This window comes from Heloderma suspectum, chromosome 2, assembly GCF_057233095.1.
Source record: "Heloderma suspectum isolate Gila_16-S chromosome 2, 16-S_ref, whole genome shotgun sequence".
Taxonomy (NCBI): Eukaryota; Metazoa; Chordata; class Lepidosauria; order Squamata; family Helodermatidae; genus Heloderma; species Heloderma suspectum.
In genome coordinates, this window is record NC_139459.1 from 138,548,494 (window position 1) to 138,569,466 (window position 20,973).

A 20,973-nucleotide genomic window follows, 5' to 3' on the forward strand; every position below is an offset into this window, starting at 1 on the left:
TCAACTTAGCAAAATCTGTAAGAAAGAAAATATGTCCCTGAGATGTTTTCAGCCTAAATACTGTTTTAAAAAATTGTGAGAATTTCCCCAAATTAAAATTTCTTGTAAAAAGTTGAATATACTTCTGAGTTAATGGCTCTAGAGCATGGTTTTATTTTGCTCAGATATTTTGAAATATTAAGTTGCATATTCTGTAACATTTGGCTGTGGTAACAATACTAATAGCAAGCAAATTGCATGATCAGATTGGGGAAGGCAGATCCAAAGCAACAGCCTTGCATCTCCTCCCTCTCCCTGTCTCATAACATCCAATAAACTAAAATGCACTATGTGATCCATTGCGCTGTAACGTTCCCTGCCCCTGCAAATGGTATCTCATGAAGTGGAAGGCTTTGTAGGGTTTTCTTTTTATTATTAATTGAATTCCAATATAATCAAAGAACAAAAGAATAGCAAAATATGAGAAATCCCCAGAAGTCAGACACCATTTGCTCCCCAAGCCAAACCTCCACCTCCAGTAATTCAATCTTTGGTAGTTACAAAAATAAGTGGAAAATGTCTGTGCATCCATATACCAGTTTAAATATGTCAGTTAAGAGAAGTAGAAGGAAGCATTTCCACTTGCAAAACAGATATTGCTTGGTCCTGTTTTATGGGAACGTTAGAGCCCTTAAATACTGTTTGCTCTCCAGGGGTGACTAAGGAGGATTGTTGAGGGCAGGAAACTTGAACTGGTTTTCCCCAAAAGGGCCTTTTCCTTTCAGAGAAACAACATTGCCCACAGTTTAGCAGGATATTATAAATGTTTCCTTGTCTGGATCCAGTCCTTTTATTATCCAGTCTTAACATTTGATCACGCAATCCAGAAAGGGTGAGGAGGAGGCCAGACTGGAACCCAGGACTTTAAAAGATACCAGAGATTAATTTCACTGCTCTTCCTAGTTCAGCTCCTGTTGGCCTTCTTTGATTCTGCAAACACAGGCCAGCTTCAAACCTACTTTGTCTCTTTCCCCCCAAACCTCCCAATATGGTGTTTTCCACTTATTTCCTCCTCCCTTTAACCCTCACTTTCCCCTTCCCTTTTCCCCAGCTTTCAACTTCCTCCCTGTTCTGCATTTCACATTCCTCCTGCTCGCTCTTTCTTTGGGAAGTACATGTTACCAAGGGAATCTTTCAGTCTACTATGCTGCCATCATCCATAAAAATCCCATATGCTGGGGCAGGACAGGGGGAATAAGCAGCCCTCCAGATTTGTTGGACGACAATCCCCATAATCCCTGACCACTGGCATGCTGGCTGGGGCTGATGGGATTTAGAGCACAACCACATCTGGAGGGCCAGTGGGTTCCCCGCCCCTGCTGTCAGCCTTTGCAAGATGGGCATATAAAATACACTTGCAAAGTATATAGACACCCAGAGTGTATTTGCTTTGCCTGCCCACCACCACCAATACATTGTTTTGATTGACAACAAAAATGATGTCATTTTTATTTTGTATTAAACAGAATGCAGAATAAGAAAGTGCCAGTGAAAAATCTGAAAGTGCTTTCTCACACACGCCAGCAATGAACATGGCAAAAAGATGCCAACTCGCATCCCATTTCAGTGAAATGTGCAGCAGCAGAACAGACAAGATGGTCATTCTCGTAAGGTCAGCTACACCAGTGCAGCAAGACCGGCTGCAGAGGCACCTGCTAACTAAGGCAGACATTTTGAGAACAACTGGCCTGAAGGAACCTTTGGAGCCCTGCAAATTCCAGCTCCAGATCACGGGTTTGGGAAGCCAATATGCCAATTTGGAACTCTTTGGAAAGCTTGCCAGTGCAATGCACTCTAACTTAGCTGCCCACATCAGGTGTGCTTTCATGCCAGATCAGTGTAGCCTGGGCAGGAGAAAACTCCCAAGTGTAGGAGGGGGAAAAAGAGCACATACTCATGTGATCTTCAGAGACTGTCTAAGTCTACCCAAGGACAATGGCTTGTACACGATTCGTTAGCAATTCCAGCAGCCAGACAGCCAAAATGTCTGGGGACCGGGGAGTGGGGGGTGGGGTTATGGCTTATAAGATACTGGAAATACATCAACTTAGAAAACAATGTGAAGAATAGGTCAGCAGGTAGCCCGCAATAAGTATAACTTGGGCATCTTTGTCATCATGCACACCTCATAACATCAGGGCTAGCATCTCCACAGGTCATGTCCCACCATCAGTCATTGTTTGCTGAGCCCAGGGAGGCTACTGTGTGTGCTCTGTGGACTTATTGTATGGCTCCACTTCAGCAGCAGAGAAAGTCAGGCAAATTAGTGCTGTCGCTAATCCATTGAATTAGGTCTTAGCTTCCTGATTTTCTGGAGAGTGGGGTTGTTCAAAAGTGTGTAGAGCAGCAGCCATCTTGTCCTGGCTTTGCCTGATGGCCTGGAATCTATAAGAAAACACCAGCATTTAATTTCTAACATATAGAGCACCTATATTACCCAAATGTCTTCCCTTGTTCATTACAGAACAACCAAGTAACTGAACACCCAGAGAATGTATTTGAAATTAGTGTCATGTGGTTGTTCCAACTAGCAAGCTCAATCAGGTACCAAGCCCCCTCAAAGTTAGAATATGGACAGGATAAGGGACAGGATAATTTCAGGATAATATGGACAGGATAATTTCTCTTTGTTTTTAAACCAGGATGGAATTTGGCTGAATATGTAGGTTGTCTGACTGGCCGGGGGAGGGGGGGGACTATCCTGGCCTGCACTGAACAGAATTTTAATCTGTGCAAATCAGTAGGTGACGCTTTTCATGGCACAGAAATAAGCATAATTGCCTAATAATGTTTACAAATCAAACTGCTATGAAAGACATTGGGCAGGAGGCTGATAAAAAAGTTGGCCGCCCTAAGAGTATGCAGCGGCCCAAAGACTCTTTGAACTGTATTTCAGTTTGTTTTAGATATGTGTCTCTGTGCGTGCTGTCTGTTCCTATCTTTGTATGTAAACGGTTTTTATAATGTATTTTTAAGGTTTTAATCTTTGTAAACCACACAGAGAGCTTCGGCTATTGGGCAGTATAGGAATGGAATAAATGAGTGGGTTTGTCTCTTGCTGTCCCAGAATTAATATTAGTGCATTTTTTAATTTCCTGTTCTTAGAATTGTGGGCTTGGGTTGTTGTTGTTGTTGTTATTTTAAAAATCTGGTGCAGAATTTGGGAAGGAATCGCAAACAGATGTGAAGCGGGGTCTCTAAGACAGACACCCCTCAGACCCAGTGAGAGTGCTGCGAGGAGACAGCCAGTCGGGAAGCAGGCCCCTCTAGGCCCAGCCACCGTCCACTGAGGAGGGAGATGCAGAGAGGAGCTCCCGGTCGGCCTTTCAGGATCTGTCCGGGCCCCATGACGGCTCGGGAACACGAGGGTGAGTGAGCCAGGCTGGAGAAAGCCCAGCTCTGTTTTCTCCTCCAGCTGGGGGCACGGTCAGACTAGCCTTCCCCCTCGCTATTGGCATTACCGTTCTTTCTGAGGATACAGGTGACATGTCTCCCAAGCTGTCAGAAAAGAGGCCTACAAGGCCCAGCCTGCCCCAGCCAGCATCTCTAACTGGAGCATTCTGGGTGTTGTAAGCCTTCTTCTGCCTAAACATGCATAGGATTGTGCCCCTAAGGCCTGAACTGATATAGTGCTGTTGCCTCACCTGCTTGGGAAGTGTTTTGTGACATCGCTGGTGACGGTGTGGAACCTTCCTCTCACCCATTACCTGTATCAACCCTCTCCAACCTGGTGACCTCCAGATGCTTTGGACTACAGCTCCCATAACCCCTCAGCCAGTACCCCTGCTAGCTCTACATTATTTTAACCACTTGCTTTATGTGCTGAAGCATACGTGCAAAGACCTTTCCTGTTTCCTCTCAAGATAGCAAATAGTTAATAATTCCTCCCTCTCCCCCACCCAGCCTCACCATGACTACCCTCCATCCACCAAGGCTACTCCTTCCCCACTGCAAAACTTGGACTTGGGATATTACGGCACCATTGCAGATTTCTGCTAGCGCTGTTTTTCTTTCCTGACAGGAACAGATGAGGACATTTCAGGGATGGGTCAGACACCACTTGAAATTGGATGTGTCATTTTCTCCTGGGCGAAGAAGCAGACCCACACTCCTTAACTTTATTCAGGCCTGCTGTCAGGCAAGGTTTTATTTTGTTACACGTTAACTCAACCTTTGGGAAATTGTTTTATATGTCTATGTGCATTGTTGTTGTTGTTCAGTTCTTAAGTCGTGTCCGACTCTTCGTGACCCCATGGACCATAGCACACCAGGCCTTCCTGTCCTTTATGTGCATTACTAATATAAATGAATTATAGTGTATCTAGTACTAGTCAATGGGAGAGCAATCCTAGACCAGGCCCCCCCAGCATTTTTGGACCCGTGGGGGCATTTGGGAATTTGAAAGCATGCTGTGGGCACCACCACAAAATGCCTAATCAGGGGGTCACTGCCTTTCGTGTCTGTGGATCTTAGGCTGCATCTTATTCAGCAAAAAAGTTTGCTTTGTGTCTACTGGACACCACATCGACTCTTTAATAAGGGGTTGTTTAATTCAGCTAATTGCTGCCAGTGCAATACAGCTATGCTTGTTTTAAACATATGTTTTGGCAATGTTCAGTCGTTACTTCTTTTTGCAGGGAGGTTATTACACAGAAAAAATTTGTACTGGAACAGTTTTTAATATTCATGGAGGTGCACACCCTTTTAAATTTTTTACCTGCTTCATGGAAATTAACAATGGTCAACGTGAATGGATTCTCTGCACCCTTTGGACAGCTAAAAGACTAATATTGCAACATTGAAAGGATAAAAACTCACCTCCTATAATACAATGGATTGAGAACCTTACAACACTTTCAATATTTGAATGGGTGGCATATAGACATCACCTTCAAATGGATACTTATTTGGATATCAGTGGGCCTTACTTCTAATTAGACATGCAAAGGATTGTGTTGTTACCTTTACAGTCCCACTAACAGGAACCTGGCATGGTTTTGAGACAGTTCAAAATCTGGCTACTAGGGAAACTAATATCCTTTCATCTTCTACAAAGGAGGTTACTCCTTTACCTCACTCAGAGCTTGATTTGCAGGTTGGCTGTGGTAGCTCATCCTAACGCCTCCATGGTCAGGAGAACGTGTCACCAACAATAGTAGATTACAAGTTTCTTCACATGACAGTGAGATGAAGCCCTGTAAGTCCACCCACATTCTCCATTAGTGGTAGAATGTGTACAGTTTTACTGCCCGTTAATGCTGTTGCTTTATAAAAGTAGCAGGGAACCTTCTCCATGTAAGAATGCCAAGCACCCCTGCACTTGTATTCCTGACCCTGGTTCTGCTTCTATGGCTGATTCACCTCTGCCTTATGAATGTCGTAGTAGCAACAAGCCCCTAAAAACAATCTACCAATGTCCTGGCATTATGATCATGGCAGGAACACACTAAATCTTACATAAAATTCTTATGGAAATTGTTATGTATGTATGTATGTAGTACTCAGCCAAGAGGCTTGGAATGGAACCATTAGCAGAGTGGTAGAGCACAGGCTTTGCTTGCAGAAAGTCCCAGATTCAATCTATGGCAACTCCACTAATGGAACTCAGGTAGTAGAACTGGGAAAGTCCAGGATCTTAGGTTGACTCTGACCCAATACTGGGCTCAATGGATCAATGGTCTAACTCAGTATAAGGCAGCTTTATATGTTCCCCTCAGAATATACTATTCAGTCAGCTTCTTTTATTAATTCAACAAGTTGTTTATACTTTACCCAAAGACTTAATATTTAACAATAAATATTCATTCCCCAACAAAGATGTAAATCAGAGGGTTGAAATTTTCTTTACCAGTTGTGGCATTTGGCAGGCACTCTGGAATATAAAGGGTCTCTTCACACCAAGGCGATTCATGTGTCTTGAAATTTCTGAGCTCTGTTTTAATGTAAAAGAGGTGTGGAATGTTAAGGGCAAGTTTAGACAAACGCAGGGTACTGTATGACCAGCTAATAGATACAGATAGACATAGACATATTTAATTCTGCTAATGGAAATCACACATCCATGTCTGACTCAACTTTGCAGAGGTTTCAGTTGTCTAAAATAGCCTTCACTGCACCCTGTTTAACGGAAGACACATACAAATGCCAGTTTAAAAAAGACACACACAAAACCTAGAAAACTGAAGACATGACAATGTTTTCACCCCAGAGAACTGGAAGTGATAAGAGTAAGGCATTGCTGCCTGTGGTGACTGACCAAAGGCAACAGTGAGACAAAAGAAATGTGTCTGAACATCAGAGGGAATGATCCCTCTCTTATACCAGTTACAACTCTCCTAAAAATTGTGCTTCTTCTCAAGCTGAAGTGTCTTGAACTACATCTGTACCAAGTTTCAGGTTTCTGTGGGAGGGAGAATTTGTAAGTCAAAAAAGGGCCATGAAGTATAGTCCAAAAGTAGTAAGGTTCTTCCACACAGTCTTGAGACACCACATTTGGTAAGCATGTAGCCCTCATTCTGGATACTACTCATGCCTGCAATTGGGACATCTAATGATCGAAGTGTAGGACATAAGCTTATCTTTAAAATGGAGGCCAGCACTTAGGGCCGGAACAAGCCGAGCTGTACATGTGAGGGAGCTGGAAGTGTCCCGTTGCCCCTTCACACACTTGAGTCAGCTTTGGACTGGAGGAGACCTGCAGTGAGTTGACTTCGTCACCAACAGTGGAGCTCCACTCCTACACTGCCCAGCATCCCAGTTTGCCTCCTGACTGCTAGCATCTCTGGTACCATTTACCTGTTCCCTTCAGCTCAATTATGGCAAGGTCTGCCGTGGCTATCTGCAGTTTTCTTTTCCTGTTTGCACTGTCAAGGATGTAGCAGAAGCAGACAAGGATGGGGTTTGTGTGGTAGTGGTCCAGGAACAGCATTTGAACCCAAGTACGGAATCCTGCAGTGAAATAGGGATCATTACCTTGTGCAGATCAAGTGCAGTTTTCTGTCTCTGCAGGGTTGAAGCCAGAGTCATTTTGTGGCCAGTGGATAGAAATGACCGGCTGTTCTGTCTGGAAAGCTCCCCGCAAAGCTTTTGAGAACTGCCCCTGTAAACCCTTATGAGATCCCAGGCACTTACCATTATCGCACAATTCAAAGCCCATTGGCATTACTGGCCTGTCTATCCGTCCCACCAGCCAGGCTCCCAGGACAATGCTGCGGAACAGTCTCATCAGACAGGACATCAGGCCCACCACCACAGAGTGGAAGAACAAAAAGTAGTTGAAGTTCATGAAGGCTTTCCTGCAAGGAGGAGAGGTCCCTGTTGAAACATTTCACCGTCATCTCCCCCTCCGCCGCGAATGTGGAGGCAACCCCCCCCCCCCAGGTGAATTTGTTTTTGGCCTGAACGAAACATAGTTGTGGGTGAAGTATAAGTCTTCATTAAGTTTAGATTTGAAGACAGATGCCTCTGCAGTCCAACTGTGCTAAAATATTCTGGAATGCTTAGCGATTGTTCCTGAAAGTAGTTTAAGGAGATCTATAACACAAGGTGTAAAGTACAGTATTGACTGGAGCTTCAACTTCTCTAAGTTGAAGAAGCTTTTTTGCATTTCTCCAGAGATAAAGAACTAAACTTGGGTGGGAGGCCGGATGACCTGACCCCCATCCAGCCCCCCATGGGCAGAATGATGCCACCCAGCACATCGGCCAAGGCAGCTTCACCCACTGGGTAGAGGAAGTCCCGATTGGAAAGCAAGTACAAGGGATTCAGCTGGCACTTGCAACAGTGTGCAGCTGGCTTCGCTCCTGTTTGTCATTCTCCATGTAGGGAACAAGAAAGAGGAAAGAGCACTTGGCCGGCACTTGCAGGAGCTACTGCAAGCAATGGCTGAATCTCCAGAGATAACAAGGGGATTCCTCTCCCTGCCTCCTTCCCAAGCTCCCAGTAGCCCCCAGGCCAGGGGGCTGGAGCTTGGGGAAGGGAGTGGGTGGGGCCCATGGATCTCCCTGATCTTAGTCTCCCACTCTAACCACTACACCACACTACTTGGTTTTATTGCCACCTGGTTTACAGTTCAGTGCTGCATCGTGGACAGTGGGTGTTTTCAAAGTAGCATGTATTTATCTGCCATTCAGGTTTATAGCCTGACTCTCAACTAAGAGATTCCTGGGGCAGCTAACAACAAAACCCAATACGAAACAAAACAATTATAGGCAAGAAAACCACACAAATCAGTAAAGGAGCTGCTTCTGTGGGCTGGCATCTTTCCCATGAGCCAGTTTCTGAGTCCACCTGCAGCTCCTTCATTCCCCTCTGCCTGAAGGGATGAGCCTGGAACCTGGACTATATCCCTGTTTCAAGGTCAGGGAACTCATGGCCCTACAAATATTGTTGGACTACACCTCCCATCATCCATGGCCATGCTGGCTGGGGTTGATGGGAGTTGGGAGTCCAACAACATCTGGAGGTCCACAGGTCCACCACGCTTGCTTTCTTATCAAAGGCGCTGCTGGGGCCAGACCATCAGGCACAGGTCTGGGCCCCACAGCCCCGAGTGCCTCCAAACAGCACCCAGAGCACATTTATTTTTTAAAACTCAGAACACAGGAGAGGTGAAGAACGCTGTGGAGTGAAGCCCCAGTTGCGCCCGGCACCTCCATGTCCCCAGAGGGCCTCCTCACGTGGACCCAGAGGCGCTCTGGGAAATAAAGGGGCCGGGTGCAACTGCGGCTTCACTGTGCAGCGTGCCCAAACTCTTCCTCAGCTGGAGCGGGGAGAAGGTGCTTCTGGCTCTGCTGCTGTATGGCAAGGGGCGGAGAGCGAGCTGGGGGCGAGTGGGCACGGGTGCAGGAGAAGACACTCGCTACAGAGCTTCCGGAAGATCTTAAAGTGCAGAGATGGAAATGTGGGAGTGGTGGGGCTCTTCCAGGTAACCAAGGCCCAAATCGTTTTGGGTTTTAAAAGGTTAAGACCAACATGTTGGACAGGGCGATGCTCTGCACACTTACCTGCGAGTAAATTCCATTAAACACCTTGGAGCTTACTTCTGAGTGAACACGCATAGGATTGTTTTGTAAAGGAATGCATGTGCAAATGAGTAATGCTAGCCTTTCAAGGGTGGCAAATCTTCCCAGCCTGCACAGTTTTGCTGGGTGGGAAAACATCATTCAAGGAACTGAAGAGCAGGAGGAGTATCACTTCCAGGCACTAACCTGTTGTCAAGCGCCAAAGGCTTCTGCTTGTCGTTTGGTGAAATCTTTGGCTGAAGAAAAAACCTGGCAGCAGCAATAACCTGCAGCTTCCTGATAACCATGACGATAACGAACGAAAGGCTGAGGAACAGAGGGCAAAGAAAAATAACTATTTTGTAGCCAAAATAAAAGGAAGGGGAGGGAAAGCCTATTGAAAGCTATATAAAGAGAATTGCATTGAGCTGCCAGCTCCTTACTCTGGGTCCCCAAAGTCCTGCACTGGTGCAACTTGTGGCAGGTTCCTTCTATCAATGATCAATTTCTTTAAAAAGCTAGGGCTGAAAGGGAGACTATCTGGAAATGGTAGAGAACTGTGGATTCAGCCAGAGCCTTCCATGCTTTTCTCCTTACAGGATTTCCTGCTGCCAAAGAGACAAGCTGATTTGAACTATGGGAACTTCTGAAGTGGGCAACTGGAGTTGTGTACACAGTTGTTTCCTGGACATGCACGTTCCTTCTTTGTATCCTGGCCTGCAAGCTTATCTTAGAAAATCTCGTCTGCTCTACATACCACACAAGGGATTTGCAATCACAGCCCATCCACATCCACAAGGCAGTGTTAAAAGGCAGGCGGATGATGGGGACAATTTTCCAGTGCTCCGCAGTCCACAATGACTGTGCAGTTGGTCTCTAGGCAGGCTGCCTTGCAGGAAAGGACAGTTGTGTGACTGGCTGCCATGGGCCTGTCTTGTGGCTGTGCCCAAAATGATCAGCCTAGTAGCTTCTTAGGGGTAGGGAGAGCAAAGCTGTTCTTATGATAGCTGGCACTTACACCACAGTTCCCCACTTGTCAAGAAGTTCCTTCCACTGACCATGCACCATGGGCAAGATCAAAATATACATAAGGATCATCCCAATCACCCATTGCACCAGATGCATGATCAGGTACCCTAGAAAAGGAGAAAAAAACGTTGTCAACCAAAGGGGGGGAAAGGGACACACACCCCCAATAACTTAAGCCAAATGCCCAGAATACAGGTATTCACATACCCCATAATATGTATGCAACTTGCCAAGAAATGAATTTTCCTAGTGCTACCTGTTGGTGTAAAACAATCAGAACAGAATTTTTAATGCAGGAATCCCAGAAACATAATGCAAAAACAAAACATACTCATAGGAAATCTAAGGGGTAAACTCAGCATGACAGCAGCATACCTGTACATCAGAACTGGGTCAATGTACAATGTTTTTCAATGCAAGAGGATGGAATTTAACGAGCAGGAGAAGATGGGGTACTGAACCCATCCTCCCATGAAATCGCTTTTCCACAGATGTTTTTTTCCAAACGAGGCTCTAGAAAGGTCTGCAGCAGAGAAAAATGGCTGGGTAGAAGCAGTTCCATGGAGGGGAGGGTTCAGTACCCAAGTTTGCTGCATCCAAATTCTGCCCCACTAGTCAGCTTTATAGGAAAAAAATTGCACAACCCACATTGATTCATTTTATTTATTTACTTGCTATATTCATATCCAGTGTGGGCAACTTGTGGCCCTCCAGATGTGGTTGGACTGCAACTCCCATTATCTCTCACCATTGGCTATGCTGGTTAGGGCACGCCAACACATCTGGAGGACCACAAGCTGCCCACCCCAATTTCTGCCAAAGTATTCAAGGCATGTGGGTCATGCCAGCGGAATATGTACTCTGCCCCCGCCCAGCTTTTTCACAAGACCGGCTGCTTCTTGCTTTCATTTCAGAAGCGACTGATATCCATATTAGTTGCTTACAAAATGCCACCATCTGGGGATCAGAAATACTCCGCATACTCTCAGTCCTAGCAGAACACACCTTCTGACTCTGTAGCGCAGGGGCAGGCCGAAGGTAGAACTAGATCTAGGCTGAATCTACACATAGTAGTTATACTGTTATCATAACTATTGGTACAAATGACACCAATGGGCACCAATAGTTATGATAACGGTATAACTGCTTTGTGTGGATTCAGCCCTAATGGCAGATTGCTTTTGATGGGCAAGGATTTCTGACTCCCAGTTGCTTAGCAATAGCAACAACAAAATGACCCTCCTCATACACACACCCCATCAACCCCAGCAAGCATAGCCAAGGGTCAGGGCTGATGGGAGTTGTAGTCCAACACATCTGGAGGGCACCAGGTTGGGAAAGGCTGCTCAACATCATCCCAAAGGCCAGATGGCAGCCCTTCACAGATCGGATTTTGCTTGGGGGTCGGCAGTTGCTGATCCCTAAATGAACATATTCTGCTAGAGGAACTTTTTCACCAGGAGAGTTGCCTTGTCTTGCCAAAAGCATGTCGGGGATGCATTTTAGCAGTTGGCAGAGCCAGAGCCCAAGTGGGCCACCCGCACTCTCTCACACAAGCTCTCCATTCACACTCACACACATCTAAGCACCCACTCTCCGCAGCTGATTCATGCAGGTCAGCTGGGGGGGAAGTATTTTCATCCCCTCGTGGCATGCTGAGTGGGAAGCATCACCCTCGCCATCCAATGCTCCACGAGGATGAAGATCAGGCCCTCTCCCCTCCTCTGCTGATCTGCACTGGATAAGCTAAGGAGCGGAGAGGGTCCAATATTCATCTCCATCACAGCGTGCTGGATGGGCAGTTTTAAACCTCTCCGTCCTGTGCACCAGGGAGTGAAGAGCTGGCCCTGACAGCAGGGAGGGAAGGGTTCATGGCCTGGGGGCCAGACTGGGGAGCCTCGCAGGCTGCAGTGGGCCTGAAGACCAGAGCTTCCCATCCCTGGTTCTAGAGGGCAGAGAGTTGTCTCCCAGCTGATACTACTTCTATTTACAAATGCAGGATGCCAGCTTACTCACATCCAGACGTCTTTGTGCACAGGAAATATACCTACAATGGATCTGCGTGTGTGTTGGGGAGTGGATATTAATATCCCAGATGACTGCTGACCAAGAAGTAAATCCAGCCTTCAAGTTAAATCCATATTGGGCCTAGGGGCTGTTCCAAGCCTCAGTCAAAACCGGTAGTTCTTGGCACAAGGCACTGTTGTCAGTGGCTGTGTTCACATGTCACACTAGCCTGTGGTGGGTGGCTAGACAAGCAGAGTGGGTTGTTTTGCGAACAACCCACCCTGAATTATTAGCACATCCACCAGACAATCAGGCAAACAACCCACTGTGGGTGGGTTGTTTGCCTGATCATCCCCCTCCCTCCCTCCCTCCCTCCCTCCCTCCCTCCCTCCCACCGCATCCCAGAGGACCTGGCAGCAGACCCATCTTGTCCACTGCCAAGTCCCCCTTCCCAGATCCCATTGTAACTGCGATCGGAACCCCTTTAAAAAATTTTCTGGCCCCATTTTGCACAAAAGCAGAGCTGGGAAAATAAAAAAATAATGTGCCCCTCCCCAAAATCAGAGGGCAGGGAATTTCCCCACACACACCATGGGACCTTGGGGCAACAGGACCCATGCTGGTGGGGGGGGATTCTCCCCCCTCGTCCGATTTTCAGGATGGGCACTGTTTTTTTTCATTTCCCTGGTCCCGTTTTGTGCAAAAACAGGGCTGGAGAATTTTTCTTTTAAGTGCCCCTCCTGAAAATCGGATGTGGGGGGGATCCCATCCCACCCCTCACCATGTGACCTCGGGGCAACAGGATGCATGGGGAGATTCCCCCCCCCCCGATTTCTAGGAGGGGCACTTTGAAACTCCAATGAAAGTCAACGGAGATTGTTCCCCATTAGATTCTATTAGAGTTTCCAAGTGCCCCATCCATGCCAGGGTGGTGGAGCACCCTGAGGTGCTCCCACACTTGGGCACACCTTCCCCTGCCCCACCCCACATCTCATTCACCCCCCAAAAAGCCATTTTACCCCAGTTTGAGGGAATGTTCCTTCCCATGGCTCGACTTCTTAAAGGCAAACCACGTGAAGGATAATTGGGGGGGAAATGTTTTTTTGGGGGGTGGAGGGGAGGTGTGCCCAAGTTTGGGACCTCCCTAGGGTGCTGGCCCATCCTGACACATAGGGGGATCCCACAGGTAAGTGGGTGTTTAAGACCCTTACCCTTTCTCCTATCTCGCTGGGATGGGAGAAAGGGTCTTAAACACCCACCTACCCGCAGGTTCCCCTTTCGTGCCAGGATGGGCCAGCACCCCAGGGGGGCCACACTTGAGCACCTATTCCTCCTTCTGCGTCACGCCTCCCCCCACTCAAAACACCATTTCCCCCCAGTCTGGGGGAGGGTTTCTTCTCACGGCTTGAGTTTTAAAAGTCAAGCCGCAAGAGGAAACCTTCCCCCACACTGGTGGGAAAAGGCTTTTTTAGGGGAAGGGAGGTGTGGTGTGGGGGGAGTAGCTGCCCAAGTGGGGGCAGCTTGGGGTGTCCCCCCACCCCGGCACAAAGGGAGGTCCCACTGGTAAGTGGGTGTTTAAGTCTGGGGTGGAAGGAAAACAGAAGGCGTCTTAAATACCCACTTCTGCTTTCCTTCTGCCCTGATCTTAAACACTCACTTACCAGCAGGATCCCCCTTTGTGCTGTGGTGGGGGGACACCCCAAGGTGTCCCCCTTGGAAACCCACTCCTCTCCCCCCACACCTCCCTCTCCCCAAAAAACCAATTTCCCCCCAGTCCGGGGAGGACTCCCTGAGGGTGCTTGGGAATCCACTCCCCCCCTGCCCACCCCTCCTTTACATTTTTTAATGTCTTCATTCTGATCTTGTGAAAGATCAGAATGAAGACATTAAATTTTTTTGTTGTGCCCCGTTTTTTCTGAAGAAGCGGGGGTGCCCATGTTGGACACCCTGCCTCCTCATTAGAAATAGGGTGCTTTCCCACTTCCACATAGGGATCGCTGCTGTCTCTGCCTTGCTTCTGACAGCTGTCAAAACTGACAGCTGACGGCAGCAAAGCAAAGATATTCACGATTGCTACGAGGTGGATAGCAGCTGTCCCTGTCTGTACCCCTGAATGTCTGGGCATCATGCAGGGGTGCTGGGGAGGGGGGCAGCCGGTTTCCTTCCATTTCCTGCTGCTGCACACATGCGCAGCAGCAGGAAACCAAAGAGAAAGAAATACCATTTTCTCCATGTGCGCAAACGAGGCTTCCCATTTGTGGACATTGAGAGAATACCCTTTTTTCCATGTGCACAAATGGGAAGCACGATTTGTGCACATGGGAAAAATTATGGGGAAATATAGGAAAGTTTCTCAGTCCTGTTTTTGCGCAAAAATGGTACTAGGAACATTAAAAAACAGAAATTCTTTACTCACCGATGAATTTCTGTTCTACTTGAGTGAAGGAGACCAGCTAGCTTGGGGAAGGCCCCACCTCCAGGGCCAGGAAGGCAGACTCCAAATTTGGTCTTCCAAGGAGGAGGGGCCTCCCCCTGTCTCGCAGTTGAGTTTTTCAAGCCGCTGCATCACATCAGAAGCCCCTGTTCCTGTCAACTCTCCATCAGTAGTTCAATTGACAAGCAAGCTGTGAAAGCAGCGTTAGTGCAGCTGCCTAGCCTGTGAGTCACCTAGAAGGAGGCTGGCCTGTGTGGGCCTAGCTGGCCTCCTTCACTCGAGTAGAACAAAAATTCACCAGTGAAGAAAGAATTTCCGTTTCTCTCCTTGAGTGCAGGAGTCCAGTTAGCTTGGGGATTTTAAAAAGCAGTTCATCCCCGGGTGGGCCAACAGACCCTCTAGCCAGCCCCTGCTAGGATTGTAGTGCTCTCTGAAGGACATGCCTGCCAAAGGCGCCATCTGCTGAGGCAAATAAGTTGATCTTATAGTGTTGTGTGAATGGGTACACTGACAACCATGTGGCTGCTTTGCAGACCTCCTCCATAGGGGCCCTCCCCGAGAAGGCTGCTGAGCTGGCCACTGTCAGGTCAGGTCCGGGACGTGAGTGGCAGGTGTCCTTGACTAGAACACTGGGCTGGGGTGATGGAGCTGAGCAGAGAACCAAGGCTCCTTGGGCAAGGATCAGACACTGGCAAGGTGTGGCAAGGCCAGAGGCAAGAGCAGGGTCCAGAGCAGGCTAAGGTCAATTTTAATAAATAAAATTACAGGCAAGGTGCTATAGGGCCAGAGGCAAAGGAGGCATCAGGAACAAGCAAGGGTCAAGTATCAGCAAGGCGTTGCACGATCGGGAACAAGAGGCAACTTGTTTGTGCTATCACCACAAAGACTCACGTTGCTGTGGCAAAGCTTGGAGGGAAGTCTGTGCTAGAGGACCTGCAAGCACCCACAGCCCCAGTGCTTAATCCTGTAAGTACCGCAGAGTGGACCAGGCCTCCTTCTGTATCTGGCCAGCAGGTGGCGCTGCAGAATTTCCCAGGTCGAGCAGATCCTGACAGCTATCCCTCCCACTGAGTGGGCTAATATCCCCTCTGGAACTGTTAAATTGCTGGAGGAATATGCCAGTATGATGCATTCGCATAGCCAGCAGGCAAGAGAGGCTACAGAAACCTTCTTACCGATGGAGGATGATCTAAAGGACACAAACGGGGCACTATGCTGCCTGTGGGGCTTGGTTCTGTCGAGGTAGAACTTGAGAGCCCGCCTGGCATTCAGCGTGCGCTACTCCCTTTCTTGGGGGTTGGATCGGTGTGGGCAGAAGGATGGGATGACTAATTCCTGGGCCCTATGGAAGTTAATCTTGGGGATGAAGGTAGGGTCCGGATGGAGGACTGCTTTGTCTCTATGGAAGGCACAAAGCTCCTTTTCAGCAGACAGAGCCCCCAACTCGGAGACCCTCTTGATGGAGGTGATGGCCAGGAGGAAAGCAGTTTTGGGGGTTAACACTTGAAGGGTGGCTGCCCCCAGAGGTAGAAACAGAGCCTTGGTTAATGCCTTGAGGATGACGCTGATTCTCCACATGGGGCACCTTCTGTCTGGGGGAGGATTCCTCAAGGAGGCAACCCTGAGAAATGTCCTAACGTGGAGGTGAGACCCCATGGATCCCCTGTCCAATTCCCCAAGGATGGACCCCAGGGCAGAAACCTGTCTCCTCAAGGTATTGGTTTTGAGGCCCACAGAAAGCCCTCCTGGTAGAACTCCAGGATATTCCCTATGTTAGTGGATAGCAGGCCCCTCCCCAATGACTGAGCCCATCTGAGTAAGGCCCGCCAGGTGTGCTCATACGACCTGTTAGTGAAGTCCCTCCTGGAGGTGAGAAGGGTGGAGACCACCCTGGTCAAGTAACTTCAGCCATCTAGTAGGTCCTGCTCAATTTCCAGGCGGTCAGTTTCAGGATGCCTGGGTCTTGGTGTATGATCAGATTCTGAGTCAGCAGGTTGTGTCGAAAAGGGAGACCACCAGGACAGGGAGTGAATGGCCTTCGGCAGGAGCATCACTGATGGGTTGTGACTGCACGCTATCTCTGTCTAGAAGGCCAATAGGAAGGATTGTAGCGGCCTTGCATAAAATCTTGCCCACTGGACAGAGTCTTGACACGAAACCATCATGCCCATCAGTTTTGCCAACTCCTGGAGACAGACCCTCTTCCTGGATTGAATCAGGGTTGCCAGTCTGCTCACCAAAGTCTGTCTGTCGATAGAGTTACGGTGTCCTTGGTGATGTCCAGGGTCAGTCCCAGGTGGAGCAGGGACTGTGAGGGCGAAAGAAAGCTCTTTCCCTTGTTGATGACAAACCCCAGGGTTGCTAGAGTCTCACTGATGTCCTGGATGCATCATTCCCTTGGTGGGGAGCAAATTACAATGTCGTCCAGATAGGGGTAGAGCTGGACTCCCTTTGCCTTCAGGTGGGCCACTGAAGCTAGAATGATCTTTGTGAACACTCTGGGTGCTGTGGCTAGGTCGAAGGGGAGGGCCTTGAACTGAAACTGTTTTGTTCCATAACTGACATGCAGAAACTTGTGATGAGAGGGTTTAAAAAGCAGTTCATCCCCGGGTGGGCCAACAGACCCTCTAGCCAGGATGGGGATGTGTAGGTAGGCTTCTGACAAATCCACCAAAGCCAGGAAGTCTTCTTTCCTGAGACTCTCTTTTATGGATTTGAGTGTCTCCATTAGGAACTTCTGTTTCTTTAGAAAGCAATTGAGTCTTTTAAAATCCAGAATTGGTCTGGTCCCACCATTCCTCTTTGGGTTTGTGAAGAAGACAGAGAAGACACCCTGTCCCCTCTCTCTTCCGGGTACTTTCTTGATGGCCTGAATCCATCGTAAGTGTTGAATTGCTGCAAGAGTCCTCAAATGTTTGGTGGGGTCCCTTAGGTGGGGAGATCTGAAGAAACACTCTCTAGGTGTCCGCTGGAACTCTATGGAATAGCCCCCTTCCACAATCTCCAATACCCAGCTGTCCATGGAGAGCTGCCTCCAAGTATTTGAGAAGTCTCGCAGCTGCCCTCCCACAGGAGGTGTTGGTGAGCCATGCCAGGCTGGGCTTCTTCCCCTGCCAGTGTTGCCCTCTGTGGTTTCCCAGCTTGGGCCATTTGGATTTGCCCTCTCTGGGTACGTAAGTGGAGGGGAAGGATGGCCTGTAGGGACAAAAAAGACTTGGGCTTCGACATTAAGTGCTTTGTCTCCTTCTTCAGTGGGTTTGGCAATGCTGTCTTCTTATCCTTTGTCTCCATCAGGATCTTGTCCAAGGCCTCCCCGAACAGGAGCTTTCCTGAGAAAGGAATGCTCACCAGGTTAGACTTAGTCTTGGCATCAACTCCCCAGTTGCACAGCCAAATATTTCTTCTTGCCACAACATTTGCTGCTGTGGTTCTTGCCTCCAGTTGAAAGGAGTCTAAAGAGGTGTCAGCCAGGAACGCTGCTGCCGGGGCTATTGGTTTATGCACCTCTTTTCCCAAGGTTCTTTCTTGAAGTAAGCCGTGCACCTTCATGGAGATCCCATGAGCAATGTCAGTTGACGTGACTGCGGTCTTGAAGCCTCTGTGGAATGCTGACTCAGCCCTCCAGTCGTGCTGGTCCGCAGGGAGCTTGTCATGTTCTGAAGTCAGAAGCGCTTTGGAGTTGTGTGGTGATGGGTCATCCACCCTTGGGGTAACCAGGGTTGCATGGCATCCTCCTGCAGACGGTAGAACCTTTCGCAGTGATGATGGTTCATCTTCGTCTTGGCTGGCTTTGACCGTTCCTTGCAAAGGATCCCTTCAAGGCTAAGTGGGAGTGGTGCAGCCGGATGTGAAAGGGGGGCTGCCGGGAAGGCCACTGCTGCTCACGCTGTCTTCGCCCGGGGCTGCATGGGTGGCGGGGCCTCTCCTAACCCATCAGCTCCAAGATGGCTTCTGGGGAGAAAAAGTAGCCTTGGGAGGGGTTTTCCCTGTGTTTGCCTCCTTCTGAGGTTTCCTCCTCGGTCTCCAATGTGCTCGAGATCCTAAAGGAAAGGGATCGAGACCTCTGGAAATCACAGCAGTAGGCGGGAGATGAAGAAGGAGATCTGTCCCTTTGTCTCTCCCCCTTTCGCCTCTTTTGACCTGGTGTGCTTCTTCTGGGAAGTGCCCCTCTCTCTTCCCCTTTGTTTGCTTTCCTTGGCATGGGCCCGAGGGGTGGGGGAGTGGCTATGCCCCTGTCTGGAATGTGTTCTGCTGTGTCTGTTGTTCCTGGAACTGGACGAGTGAGAATGCACGCGGATGCATGTGCAGGTGCGCCGCCTACGATGGGCCCTTCCCCTGGATGTACTCCTGTGGGAGCATCCTTTGGGCCCAGTCCCCGCTTGAGGCGAGTCCCCTGATCTAATCTGGCAAATCGCCTCTTCCAACAATTGCAGCATGGACTTTCCTTGCTCTAGAGCAGTGGTCTCCAAAGTGGGGATGCGTGCATCCCAAGGGGTGCGCAAGACAATCCATTGGGGTGAGTGAGCCGCCTGATAATTGAGCAGCCTCCTGCTGCCCCGATGAGCTGCCATTGTGTGCAGTGATGGTGGCAGCGGAGGCAGCAGGATGGGACGGGAGCCGAGAGGGAAGCTCCATGGCATTTCTCTCTTGGCTCCAGTCCTATCCTGCCTCTGCCACAGCCACGGAGAACAACTGCGCCAGTCTCTGCCAGGCACGGCAGACAAAGGCACAGTCGCTTCCTCGGCTGTGGCACTAGCGTAGCTGCCATCCTGCCAAAGGGGAGCAAATTTGCTCCAAATTTGCTGACCTTTTCTGTGATGACAAGCGGCTGTGAGTAGTATGCTACCTAGCAGATATTTTTGAAAAAATAAACACACTTAATCTGTCCCTTCAAGGTCAAAGTGACGTTTTAACAATGAGTGAGAAAGTAACTGCTTTTCAAAAGAAACTTGTGCTATGGAAAGAGCATTTTGAAAATGGATGTTTGGAAATGTTTCCATTGGTATGTGATTTTGTTGCCAAAAATTATGTGTGTCAGCTATAAAAACTCTAATATCTGCACAGTTTAAGGAATTGGAATTTTCTAATGTGTTTAAAAATCTTCCAAACAAAGATTTTCATTAGGTTTGAAACCCATTTGTTAAAAATATAAAAATGCAACACTTTCCAATTAGTTTGCAAGAACAACCGATTGACATCAGGGACGATGAAAGTTTACTAGCTGAATGTCAACAAAAACCTTTGCATACTTAGTGGATGGGATTGAAAAATGAGTATCATGATTTAGTAAGCACAGCCAACGATGCGCTTCTTCTATTTGGATCTACACATCTTTGTAAAGTGCCTTTTTCAGCTATGACAGCCATTAAAACCAAGTATCGAAATAAACTGAACTTAGAACCAGACCTTCGAATCGCTGTATCACAAAATGTTAAACTAAGATTTTCAAAAATAATGAAGCATATCGAATCACATTGCACTCACTAAAAAATATTACTAGTGAAAACAAAAGGGTTCTTTGTACCGTTAATAATTAAAAATTATTTTTAAAATATTGTTTATTTCATCTTTATCTTGTCCTTTTTTAATTTCTATTTTTTGTGTATGTTTTATAATGTACATTATATATTAGTACAGTAGTACACATATATCATTTATAAATAAATATACATATATTGGGGTGCGTGCTCAAAATTTTTTTCCTGATACAGATGCGTGATCAAAAAAGTTTGGAGACCACTGCTCTAGAGGAGTGGATGGAAGCTGGCCCTCTGGACTGGGCCTGTGGCTGGATCCCGACTGGGGAGCGCCCCCTGCCCCTGGTGAAAGCTCTGTGATGGAGAGCATGTGGGACTGGGAGAATCCATCCCCCAACCCCCTATTCCTTGATGGACCCACTGAGGAGGGTATTGCGCCTTGAGACCCAGCCCTAGCAATTGTGGGAGGGGCTGTACTGGCCGCTGGACTCACCCACGCAGCCTCTCCGCACTGCTCCGGTTCTCTTAGGAGAAAGGGGGGCCATTCAGAGCTGCTGCCGATCACAACGGCTCCACCACTGTTTGAGCCTCACTCTGCCTGCTTATGCGGCTACGGGCAGGAGGCCAATGTTACCACTGCCGGGGAACTCACACCTGTGCAACTATGGGGAAGAGGCCAGGAAGTTGGGGCTTCCTCGGTGCCTGGGTGGTGGCAGACGGAAAGCCTGGACAGGGGGGTCCTGGATCCTCAGCCCCTTTGCGATCCAGCACCCTGTGTGCCAAGGGAGTGGTCTCCTCCCGTTTTCTTTCTTCTCTGCTGTCTGTCTGTCTTTCTTTTCTTTTCTTTCTTTCTTTCTTTCTCTCTCTCTCTCTCTTTTTTTTTTTTTTTGCTCTCGCTAAGCAAGAGCTTGGAGAAAGCTGCCTCCCACCACAAGGCAGAAAATCAAACTGGTGAGCAGGAGGGAGGCCCTGCCTCCTCTGGAAG

At 48.3% G+C, this 20,973-nt stretch overlaps 1 protein-coding gene across 1 annotated transcript in view; it reads right to left on the minus strand.

The window, feature by feature from the left end:
* Positions 1-416: 416 nt before the first annotated feature.
* LOC146352818 (stimulated by retinoic acid gene 6 protein-like) overlaps positions 417-20,973 on the minus strand; it is a 62,890-nt gene continuing 42,333 nt past the window's right edge. Inside the window, exons 13-19 of the mRNA XM_084834936.1 lie at positions 10,278-10,326; positions 10,060-10,177; positions 9,249-9,368; positions 7,171-7,334; positions 6,835-6,987; positions 5,888-5,971; positions 417-2,424 (exon numbers count right to left, since the gene is read on the minus strand). Coding sequence (XP_084691062.1) covers positions 2,315-2,424; positions 5,888-5,971; positions 6,835-6,987; positions 7,171-7,334; positions 9,249-9,368; positions 10,060-10,177; positions 10,278-10,326 — 798 coding nt within the window. The 3' untranslated portion in view covers positions 417-2,314. The remainder of the gene's footprint in view (positions 2,425-5,887; positions 5,972-6,834; positions 6,988-7,170; positions 7,335-9,248; positions 9,369-10,059; positions 10,178-10,277; positions 10,327-20,973) is intronic.